The sequence below is a fragment of the Pipra filicauda genome, unplaced genomic scaffold, assembly GCF_003945595.2.
Source record: "Pipra filicauda isolate LSUMZ 115617 unplaced genomic scaffold, ASM394559v2 scaffold9_size5747161_pilon, whole genome shotgun sequence".
Taxonomy (NCBI): Eukaryota; Metazoa; Chordata; class Aves; order Passeriformes; family Pipridae; genus Pipra; species Pipra filicauda.
Genome location: NW_024105198.1, coordinates 5,530,821 through 5,542,922, shown reverse-complemented (window position 1 = coordinate 5,542,922; position 12,102 = coordinate 5,530,821). Strand labels below are relative to the sequence as shown.

Here is a 12,102-nt window from a genome sequence, read left to right as displayed (position 1 = left end):
TTCCTGGGGAGCCTGTTCAGTGCCCAACCACCCTCTGGATGAACAATCTTTCCCTAATATCCAACCTAAACCTCCCCTGATACAGTTTTGGGATGCTACTCTTAATGCCATACCTCTTGATCCAAGGAGTTCTCTACTGAGCTTTTCTTTTTGGAAGTTAAGGCTGTTCTGCACAGGCAATTTAAAAAACATTATTTTATTAACACTTGTGTAAGCCAAGAGCCCTTTGTACTGAAGCTGGAGAAAAAAAAACAATAAAAAACAAACAAACCCTGTTCTCTGGTCACAGCACACAAACCCCAGATCCAAGCAGTGTAAAGGCATTGAGCAGAGTCCAGCTCTGGGAGGGCTCCTCTCATTATTGAGGGCTTTGGCACACAGATGGTGGGTTTTTCCCCCCAGGCACTCCTGCAGCACAAGGGGAAATGTTATAGGCTGCTTTAATTTTTTTTTCTTCTTTTTTTTTAAATTATTATAAACCAGCTAAAGCCAAATGGAATTTCACGGGATGAAAAAAGCATTTCTCAGCCTGACAGCTTTCTCCTTGCTGAATCCTAGGCCAGCCGCAAGGAACGTGTTCCCACCAAAAATAACCTGAACACCCAAGCAAGAAAAGCCCCTGGAGTCCAAGCTCCTAAGTCTTCCCAATAATTCATTGTACCAGAAAGTCTCGGGAACAAAATGGCACAGAAGTCCATTAATTCCATTTTTGTCCTGGAAGGAATGTCCTCTGAACCCCTACAGTTCCCACCAGATGCTCTGGCACGTAGATGCAGGGGCAAACAGCTGAAGTCACTGAGTGTTTTGCTAAAATAAAGCCTGTATTGCACAGAAACTACAGAAAAGAGTATCTCCATGGTCTCCCAGATGAACTATGGATATTTGCTACCCCTGAAAAATTATGTTCCAGCAACCTTACTCAGGCACGGAAAAGCTCTGGAAACCACCCATGGGTAACATAGAACTGACTGGATTTACAAGACTGTGAGGAAATAAGTGCTATCTAGACCACAGGACAACATCCAGGTCGTTGTATTTAGGATCGCTCCAACACAGCTTTATCTTCAACACTGCCCCAAGGAAAGCAGGGTCCCAAACTGCTGCTCAGATGCCCATGGGCACTGCAGGCTGTTGCTCCAGAGACTCCGACCAGCACAGCCAAGCTCAGAACACAGCACAATTAACTTTAATTAATTTTTCATTCCTGGGAAGCCCCGATCTGCAGTGCCACTGCCCTGCCCTGCGAGCACCAGCTGCCAGCAAGGGGTGGGCTCCGATGCTCCAGGTCTCTCCGGAGATAAGACAGCAGATTTAAACTCTATCCTCCATGGTCTGGGAATGCCAAATTAATAACTGGGAAGCCACTGACAAGGGAAGCAGTGGGAGGAGGCAGCCAAGGGTTTACGGAGACACAAAGCAGCTTTTGCTGCCCTTCAGCAACATGAGGCGCCTTCACCGATATGGCTGAACAGCCACAGACCTCCCTGCCCTCCCCTCACCATCCCCCTCCTCTTTATTCTCCTGCACTGGCTCTGTCAAACATGAAGCACAAGAGGCAGTGCTGAGAGCTGGCAGGAATCACGTGCACCCAGCATTCCCCCCAACCTACGTCTTCCCAGCGACGCTCCCTGCTCCCTCCAACTGGTTTTTTTGATGCATTTATTTTCATAGGATGAAATAATTTTCAACTGAATGTTGTAACAAAGACAATGCTAATGACACCTCAGAATAAAAAGGGTTTTATCATCGCTCTGCAAAGGTTTTATGGCAAAATGGAGAAGCGCTTTGCAGTGCAGCAAGAGCCTTTTCAAAGCCACGGTTTCAAAAAAGATGGATGCAAAATAAGGCTTTTTGTGCGAGACAGGTGCTGTTAAGTGGACAACAGGGAGTAAATAATCTCTGTCAAATGCAAGTTTTTTTAAAGAAAAGAATGCAACTTACCCAGAGCTGATCATCCATTCCTGGTGGGTTCTTTTTAATAAAAGCACCATAATAAGTAGCAATATTTCGGTGGTGAGAATACTTCTTCAGCATGTTAATTTCTTGTTTGATCTCTTCCTCTTCATCCTGGGATGAGGTGAAAAGAAAAGAAAAATAAAACCAGAGGCATTAAGAGACAGCATTACAGAGGCTCCCAGTTCTCTTTGTACATGGGTGAACTTCCAAGCACCCCACTCCTGACTGACCTTTTTCAAGCTTCTTTGCACCATTTTTTTACAGACACTTTTTGCAGCAGAGCCCTGAGAGCTTGACTGAAGACTAACAGATTGCTGCTCGAGCCAAAAGCTAAGGAGAAAACACGTGCTTTGCCACATTCCCTGTCACATTTTTGAACCCTGAACTGGACAGATCTTCAGGTGGCGTGGAAACCAGCTTATTTCCTAAGAGTTCAGATCAGGTCATCTCCTCCAGAGCAGGATCCCAAGAGGATCTCCAGAACAGGGCAGCAGTCCTCTCTCAGGGGTCAGTGACCCACTATTCCTGTGCGCTGCTCCAAACTTTGCAGCAGGGAGAGCTCCAGGAAGTCCCAAACAGCTGGGTACGTGAAGGTATAAGAACCCACCGAGGGGCTGGGCAAGCAAAGCAAAGTCTGTCTGGGAATTGAACCCTCACTTGGAGATATGCTCTCCATCCAGAGGTGCACCAGTGCCAGACTTTGACATCACAGCCAAATCCCATGTTTTCAGCAGTCTAGACATTCCTCCATCTTTTTAAACTAATTTCTTTACAATTCATATCATAATTAACACCAGTCTCGTGTTCCTCTGAGGCTCGACCATGCCTGTATTACCCCAGCGATGCTCCCAGACCCACCAGAGCCCCAGGATGGTTTTGTAGAAACCACTGCACGGCAGAAGTGCTCCTGTGCCGTGCATCCCAGCCCTCCAGCTCATTGCTCCTGACCACCCTGGAAGCAGCACATGGCCTTTGGGGACACCAGGTGTTGCTGGTGGTGCGGTGGCACCACACAGGGAACAGGAAGGTGCTGCCTGTCCACAAACTCTGTCAGACTAACTGAGTCCTGGTGACAACCACCATTCCCGTGGGCTCTCTGAGCCCCTCTCCATCCTGTCTGCAAAGCAGCAATAGCTGAAGCAGCCGAGCCAGAGGAGCCACACCAATACCTTTTTGGATGTCCTACCTCTTTGCTCTCATGACCATCAAATGTGCCCTGGTTGTATTTTAAGCTGACCGAATTCCAGCCCACTGCAGTTCCACAGGCAGCAGTCAGAACCTTGATGTCAATGAGCTTTATTGTAAAGGACCAAAAGGGCTGTGCATTCTCTATTCTCCTTTATTCCTCTAATCTCCCTCACCTGCTTCATCTCGACCTCAGACTTCCAAATGGGCAAAGGCCAAGACACCTCGTGGAACAGCACAGCTTCTCAAGGAGCGATGCCCCCTGACCAGGTGTCACATAACTCGGACAGAAGCACATCTTTCTTCCCCACAGAAAGTGATTTAGTGGCTACGCTCTTCTAAGAGGATTCAGGGAACAGCAGTGAGGATGAGGATAGGAGGAACAAATGCAAAATGTATCCAGGTGGAGCTTGTATAAACAACCTCCTGTTTTATTTTTGGTAAGAACACGGTAAGCACCAAAGAAGATGAGGAATGGGCCCAAACGTTACAAGGAAAACCTGGGGACTATTCTGGAAGACCTTTATCCCCTCTCTTCTTCAAGCGGTCAACACAACTTTTCTTGTTTTCATTTGTCCAGGAAACCAGGGGATAGAACACGTAGTTTATCACGCCACAGAGGTGGGGTTTTTTAACTGAAGCCCCCTGCAACAACAACAAAACAGCAGCTGGATGCTCAACAGTGCTGGGAGCATGGAGCAGCACTCAGTGTAAAATTCCACCAGCACTCTGAGCACTACTAGCCGGCTCTTCAGTCATCCCCCACCTCATGCCTGGTTCTCTAGGAAAAATGGAGACAAGCAACAGGGACATGTGGTCTAAGGTTTTATCTCGAGTCCCTCCTTAAGTTGAAGAACTCAAAATGGGGGGAAAAAACCCCTCTAGAGCATCAGAGCTGGGGATGGCAACTGAGGGCATGTCTGCATCTGCATGGCCATGCTTGGTGTCTCCAGCCCAACCTCCTGCTCCAAGCAGGGCTACAGCCAGCAATCACCACCAGCAAATCCAGCGAGGGAGGGAAGAAAATGGAATTATCATAGCCAGCTGCTGCATCTACTCCAACCCAAAAATGAACAAAACCCACAGGCCAGGCTTTGCTGCCACGCTTTGCCTCCATCAATCGATTCTGTTACATCCATCGCTGGAAGTAGGTCACGCAGCAAACAGCAGGACCAGCCCCCGGAAAATTAATCCAAACTCTTAATTCAGAGATAGTGGCTGCCCAAACCGATGAAGTGCTGTAATTTGAGGGCCTCTATGCTTGCAATCTTCCCTGAGAGATAATTAGCAAGAGCGAAAATGAGTTAAAGAAAGCATCATTGTCAGGAGCCTTTAGGGGTTTAGTGCAAGGCACGTGGTCAGGATGAGACACTGGCTGGGAGCTCACTGAACACAGAATCATAGAATGGTTTGGGTTGGAAGGGACCTTAAAGGACAACTAGTTCCAATCCCCCTGCCATGGACAGGAACACCTTCCACTTGATCAGGTTGCTCAGAGCTCCATCCAACCTGGGCTTTACTCTCCAAAAGCTGCAGATGGCCATAGTTGGGATGGCCACACCAGTTCTGGTCTCTGTTGACTTCTGAAAGACACACTGTCATCAGGGACATCCTGGAAAAACAGGTGGGATGGAAGGTCTGGATCAAATGAAGCAGCAGCAGCACTGAAACTGGTGTGTGTCAAGAGGAGGTGAAGAACTGAGTTTGGGTTTTCACCAGCAGCCTTTGCACTGAGCCTGGACCAGGTGCCAAACATGGCTGTAGGCACAGTGCAGGGACCAGCTTTAGAAATTACTCCAGAAGCAATTCTCCAGTGGCTGGAGAACATGGCTCTAGATCTGACTTCAGCACCAAAAGCTTTGAAGCACAGTCAGTCCCCTACCACAGCACAGGTTTCCACTGCCTTCCCTGTGGTCACTGCCTGTCCTGCCCAAGCCTGGTCTTGCTCTGAACTAGTCTCCTCTGGCTAAAAGCAGCCTAAGGGGAATATAATTAAATACCCCAAAACCCATGCTAAAATCTGATTTTACCTTGGCATTCAAGGTAAATAAATTTGAACCTTGGACATTCAGATGCGAAGCCCAGCTTTGAAAGGTAAAGTTTTAGGTCAGGGACACCAATTTAAAGATGTGGATGAAATTACTATTGGGCAGGATCAAGACTTCAGGTACTTTCCTCCAACATCTTTGCTTGGAAGTGATGATATTTTAAAACCACTGAATTAAGTGTGCTTTCAAATTTAAGTCCATGTTTGGCCTCAAAGTAGTATTTTCATTTCTCAGCTTAAATTCATTCTAACATCAGACTTCATCCCAAGGGAATCTCGCTGCTATTTATGCCATGGGTTTATGTTTGGTGGGTCTGCCTATTCCCTGAGAGCCTGCTTCCCACGGGAATGAGTTAAATGGCACTTGTAGATATTGCAAGTAAACAGGAACAAATCTCACTCACATTTACAGACTCGTTTCCACACATCATTTCACCTGTTAGCACCAAAAATAACCTGGATGGAGGTCCCATAGATATTAATACCACACCATAACATCTAAGGTATTTCAAAACATACTCTCAAGGCCAGCTGCCTGCTTTCACAGCGAGTCATTTCTGTGTGTGCTGAGCTCCCAAAAGCTAACTCAAAACACCAATTCAAAAATTAAGGTGGGTAGATTGTGATCCTAAATTTTGAAATGTGTTATTCCAGTACAAAAAAAAGAAAAGACAAAACATAACAAAACATATTCTTACTCCCAAGCCTGACACTGTTTCTGTAGGCAGAAACTTTGGGAAGTAGAGTACTCCACTCATAAAAAAATTATTCAAGAAAAAGCATCCTCAGGTTACCTTCCTAAATGCAGCTGTTGAGGTTTTTAGGGATAATAGCAACTCCACTCTATTTTTCTTTTGTGGCCACTGGGAAATGGTGAAACCATTCTTTCCCCTAAATTCTGTTACTCATTTAATAATTTGTAAATTCTTGGTTCTCTTAATCTGACGCAAGTTTCAAAGGAGCCACGTTTATGAGATCAGGGTGGCACATTTTGTTTCTCTTTATCAGTAGGATGCACAGGAATTATTTAACTTGCCTAATGAAGTTATTCATAACAATATTTGTACGTAGTTTTGGTGAACAAAAGGCTCTTTAGTAAAAAACATGGATGCAGAGAAACTGAAATGTGTTTATGAATACATTTCATAACATGATCCTGTTGCTACTTTTGTCAAGGGCATGTGTGATAGGAAGAGGGGGATGGCTTCAAACTGACAAAGGACAGGGTTAGATTGAATATAAGGAAGAAATTCTTCCCTGTGAGGATGGTGGTGCACTGGTGTAGGTTGCCCAGAGAAGCTGTGCCTGCTCCATCCCTGCAAGTGTTCAAGGCCAGGCTGGATGGGGTTCTGAGCAACTTGGTCTTGTAAAAGCTGTCCCTGTCCACGGCAGGGGGTTGGAACTGTGTGGTCTTTAAGGTCCCTATTATTTTCTTCAGATTTTATTAAGGCATTTAAAAGAGACACTGCTGGAACTGGATGTTGTTGTGTTTCAGCATAAAACTACCTAATCTCCAAAACTCTTGCAGACTTATTTTTCTCTCACATATTCATTAAAACCAAAACATCTTAGTAGCACATATCACATTAAGACAAAGGGGATTTACTTCCCAGGAACACCAGTCTTCCACCAACCCCCACATGTTATCCCATCCCATCCCCTTCCCCCCCATATATCTGTAATTTAAGGATGCAGAAGGTGAGGATACGTTACCCCGGTGACGTCCATAACCTTAATAGCAGCAAGCTGGCCTGTTTTAACATGACGACCCTGCAAAAGAAAAGGGAGAAGTTTGTTTGGTTTTGCTCAGTGACAATATTTTCCTTGCAGTGAACAACATCCTTAAACAATCTCCTTGTCTTGGTAGCACATCTGCACTTTTTTTTATTTTTATTTTTTTTTTATTTTTTAAGAGCATCTTCACAGCAGCCATGATGGGAAAGCAATTCCCTCCCCTTCCTCCTGTCATTACAATTAATTAGTACAGGGCCTTCAATGCTGTATTTTCCTGGCAAACAAGTGCTGGAAATATCCTTTAATATTCAGCCATGCAAAAAAAACCCAGCTCGGGGCCTCTCCTGAGCACAGAGCATGACTCGGCTGGAAATGGGCTGCTGGAGCTGTGATGATGGGAATGTGCTGGCACTGCCTTCGGTCCACTCGTGTCCCAGCCCCGGCTCTCAAGGATCTGGGGACACACCAGGGAGTCCTGGCCTGCAGGGCACCATATACACTCCGACCAATAATTCATTTATTTTGGGAAAGTCCTGGTTAACAGGCTAGGGAGGATTTTAAAAGCAGATTTGCTTCTAGGCTGTGGAAGTGACTCCATCCTCAGTGCTGGTACAAGCAGGGAATGTGCATCTAAAGGAGATGATTGAGAACTAGCACAAGAACTGAAGCCCCTGGACAAATACTAGGTCCTTTTTTTTGCTGAAAAATTAGCAAATCACTGCAATGAACTGCTTGTTGCACAGTGCTCAACTACATTAATCCTAATGGAAAAACGCCTGGAAGCGATACAGAAAATATAAGAGCTCCAACTATTGATGAGGTCTTAAAACTAACACAACTGCTATCAGGCAAGGCAATTCCCAGGCTTTCCTCCTCTTCCAAGCAATGGATCACACAACATCATATCGAAATTGTTCATATCAAATCACACACACAAACACCCTTTGAGGGCATGTGCTCTGATTCCAAAGTGGGAAGTCCGATGCTTCTCCTTCAGTAAAGCCAGCAAATGCTGATCCTGGCAGAAGAGCTGGGAGGCAAAGGGAAGCATCCCTATTTCCCAGTCAGTCCTTACGATGGGAGCTGCCCAAGGCTCCATCATGTGAGATACGGTATGGAGAACACAGAGGGAGTGGCAGCTTCTGACCTACAGCTTTGATAATTAACACTCCAAAGGACACACCAAGGAGCAGAGGCAGAGAGGGGTCAAACTACAGCACTGCATAAACAGGGAAAAACAGGAGTTTTTCCTACATTCCAGGCTCCTCCTGCCCCCCCACCAGTGTGCATGTTGATGAGCTGGGGTTTGTACCCAGGTGTCCCAGCCCTCCTGCAGGCTGGAGATGGTCTTCCACACCCTCCCGCCTCCAGCAAGAGCCCCAAACTACCAGACACGGGAACCTCTCCCCGGTCCCTCAGGTTTCCAGGCACGGCACTGGGAAGCAAACCCACGCGCCGGCTGCGGAGCAAGGCGGCATCATCCTCTCCAAATTTATGACTTCACCAGGAAGCCAATTCACCCACCAGGGCTCCTCGCTCATTTATTAACAAAATTTATACGTCCTGAGCAACCGCATGTTCTAACAACGGAAAAAGAGCTTTATTTAAAATATGTGCAACATAAAAAGTAATAAAATCAGGCGCAGCCCAGCAGCACCGGGTGGTGGATGAAGCATCCCCTGGATGCGGCCGTCGGGAAGGAGGGGCACATGGCTAGACACCATCTATTTAGACAGCTAAATCTGCAGAAACAAATCCTCCTGTTCCTAAATTCATCCTTGTTTGCTTGGCCAGGAAGACCCCCTGTGTGTTCCGACACTTTAATTAAAGCCAACAGAGCACCAGCAGGGAAAACGCTCGGACACAACCATGGCGTGATGCACCTGCCATGAAGTGGAGGAGAGACGGGGAAGCAAACTGTGGCATTGCAACCCCATGTGTTTGGTAGTTATACCCACCCTCCCCTGATGCATCACCACCTCATCTTGTATTTTAGGGACTGATCAGCCTTGCTGTGGTGAAGTGCTGCTCCCTCCCATGGCACTGGCTAAGGGGAAGCAGAGCCCTGCATGCCCACAGCATCCTTCTCCCAGGGATCTGCAACCATCCTGTGTGCCTCCCAGATATTTACAGATGATGGTAAGGACTTACTATCAAGTAAGCATTTACCAAAACAAAATAAACCACTTGGAAACATATGTTAATGTGAGCCATGAGGGACACTTAGTCACGCAAAAATCAGGCGAAGTAGAACCAATAAGTATTTAGCCTGGGATCTTCTAACAAAGGTTTGCTTTTTCTATAGTTTGTTCATGACAATGGATTACACAGTTTCCTCCTGGGGCAGATGAAGCCATCCAAGGAAACCACATCTCCTCACCATTCAACTGTCCCTTTTAATTCAACATACCCATTTCTCAGTTTTCAGACTCACAGTGAAACCACCATAAATAGTTTAGAAAAACTAGCTGATTTTCACCCTACTGCAGGTATTTGTGGGTTCACAATACAGATATAGACAGGCTGGAGAAAGACACTGAGAACTGGAAGTGTGAGATGCAATACAGGAGTTAAATCAGCATCTGACCTGTACCCATTAAAAGACACCATGGCAGCAACAAACCCTTCTGCCACCGTGAGCAACCAACCACATCCTGCACCTTGGCCACACAGACATAAATGCCCATGCCCAAAGGCTGGAATCAAGACCAGGAGCATCCGTGCCTCTGCACCCTCTCCAAAGTATCCAGCTGGATCGGGCAGTGGAGCCATTTCTGCCAAAACCAAGGCAAGATGAATTTGTTAATTTATGAGCTGCAACTGCTAAGTTGTCCACTGTGAATCTGCGCTGCTGTGAGGAGGCTACAAATGGGGACTGGGGTAGCAAGGCAAGAAAAACACAAAAAGAACCCTGTTGTGATGCTTTAACCTCACACATTTTCTCTACCCATCAAAATTTGTTGGCTTTTTCCTTTAAATCGTTGCCACAGCAGGGCCCTCCACTATAAAACCACACAAGGACCAAGCCCTACTCCTGGGGTCACCTCTATTCCTTCAACACCAAAGATGTGGGTCAAGACAGGCAAGAAGTATTGAAGTTCAACAGAAAATCTCTACTTTCTTAAAATTCCACCTTTTTTGGTGCCCCATGCTTGGGAGCTAACCCTGGGGATGCTGGAGAGGGTGCAAAGCCTTCAGGAGGACAGGACTCTTCCCAAGTAAGGAACTCACTTCTGAGCCTACAGATCACACCACCACCAATGTTTTTGGAGGAAACTGGAGCTACTAAAGTGTTTTCACGCTCTCCAGATTTGCTGTCAAGGTTCACTTGGATATAAACCCACATTTCAGCCTCAAGATTATTCAAGCGTGGTCTTGAAAGCTGCCACAATTTTTAATTAAACACCCATCTGAGCATAAATTCATGCTCCTAATTACTCTCAAAATGTTATATCAACTATCACTAACTTGATAATGTCAAGTATTACGACTAATTTCTGCAAATGAAGCAGGCACCACGAGTTTTTTTCTTCAAAGGTTGTGGTCCTCACACTCCATAAAGTGTAATGGACCAGCACATGATGGGAACATTGGTAAAAGCTTTTAAACATCAATTGATGCATTCAGGCATAATATTTAGTAAATAAATAAACCCTGGCCTCAATATCAGCTTTTGTACACAACAACTGCATGTCCTGGCCCAAAATTCAAGTCCACCTTTTAAGGACAGAAAGAGGATGATTGATTGTTGCTTTTTAAAATTTTGCTTGCACAAGCATGGATTTCACCTCTAAGCAAAAACTGCAATTTCTGTACCCAGAAATGTATCCCACCATATTTACTTAACTTCTGCTGTCGGCTCTTATTCACTCAACAAAATAAATGACCCACCACCTGCTGCAGCCAGTGGGACACAACCAGAATTGTCACTCTCTTGAGAAAGGCAGAGCTCTCATTTCCTCCAGCCAGGCAGAGTACCATCTCTTACATCTCCCAGCCTGGACACGCAGCCTTCCAACTAAGTTTCTTCCATTACATTTTTGTTGCAGTTGAAATACTGAGCTGGTGCCAGCAACCCAACAACCACCTTTTTTACTGCAACTCCTGCCTCCAAACAGCACATCCTCAACACCACCACCTCCAACATATTCTTCCTACAACACGAATGGCACAGGACACCAGAGATTTTGCCAGGTTAGAAATCACCAGTTCAGTTTTCTATGTTGACATGTATTTTTTGATAAGTGCTAACTACGACAAAGTCTTTGCCCAGCCCTACTTCTGCACACACACCATCAAGGTGTTCACTGGTGAGTCTCATCTCCTCCATGCTCCATTTCTGCATCCAAGTCCTTCTGCAGCAAAGCTCTCCTGGGATGGGCCAGAATTTCACACAGGTCCATGGTCCAGATCCTGCCAGTTCCTTGTTTTCCTGCAGTTTGAGACAATTCAGGGTCTCAATCCAAGATTTTTAGCATGAAGGCACTTTAGCACTACTGCACTGAAAACTGCATCCAACTTTTCCTTAGAAAAGGAACTTTGCCTTCCAAAGGGAGCTGTGAATCTGAACTGCCATCCTGCAGTACATTAGACCATTTTATAGCACCTGGTGTGATTTGTTCTCAGCTTTTATAGAGTATAGGCACATTTATGTACTTGGTTTCCCACTGAAAACAATCTTGAGGGTGCCAAAATTCCCTTTCCAACTAGTTTGAGGGGCTAAAATACTTACTGATAGAAAAACCAGGCTTATTCTACTGTGAAAATTCAGCAGTTTCCAAAATAAGCTGTTTTATAAATTATGTACTCGAGCTTTGCACTTGGTTTACACATTTCTTCAAACATATCTGAAATAAATCCACGTCTCCAAGAAGGTAATTAAAACATCGGATACTCCGCGGAGCAGCCCAGCATAAGAAAAAGTGAGTCATATAACAGGATGGGAAAAATGTTTGTTTTAACAAAGAGTAACATATCTGTTTGATTAAAACAAGAGCCAACACGGGCCAAACCTTATTGTTGCTGTCTGCACTTAACCCCAGTACTGGGAGTGAGATTTCAAGCCAGTGGGGACTCAGGACAGCTCTGCAGACTGGAGACCAGGCCTTCAACCCTGGCTGAGGATTCACCCCCTTCTCTCTGCCTTACTGCAGCCAAACTCCTGCCCTCTGCAGCCAGGT

The 12,102-nt window shown here is 45.7% G+C and overlaps 1 protein-coding gene across 10 annotated transcripts in view; it reads right to left on the bottom strand.

Annotated features, from left to right (window-relative positions):
* TNIK (TRAF2 and NCK interacting kinase) overlaps positions 1–12,102 on the bottom strand; it is a 153,032-nt gene that overhangs the window by 67,512 nt on the left and 73,418 nt on the right. For all 10 annotated transcript variants that reach the window (XM_027724610.2, XM_027724608.2, XM_027724616.2 and 7 more), the window contains exons 3-4: positions 6,902–6,958; positions 1,942–2,067 (exon numbers count right to left, since the gene is read on the bottom strand). In XM_027724610.2, coding sequence (XP_027580411.1) covers positions 1,942–2,067; positions 6,902–6,958 — 183 coding nt within the window. The remainder of the gene's footprint in view (positions 1–1,941; positions 2,068–6,901; positions 6,959–12,102) is intronic.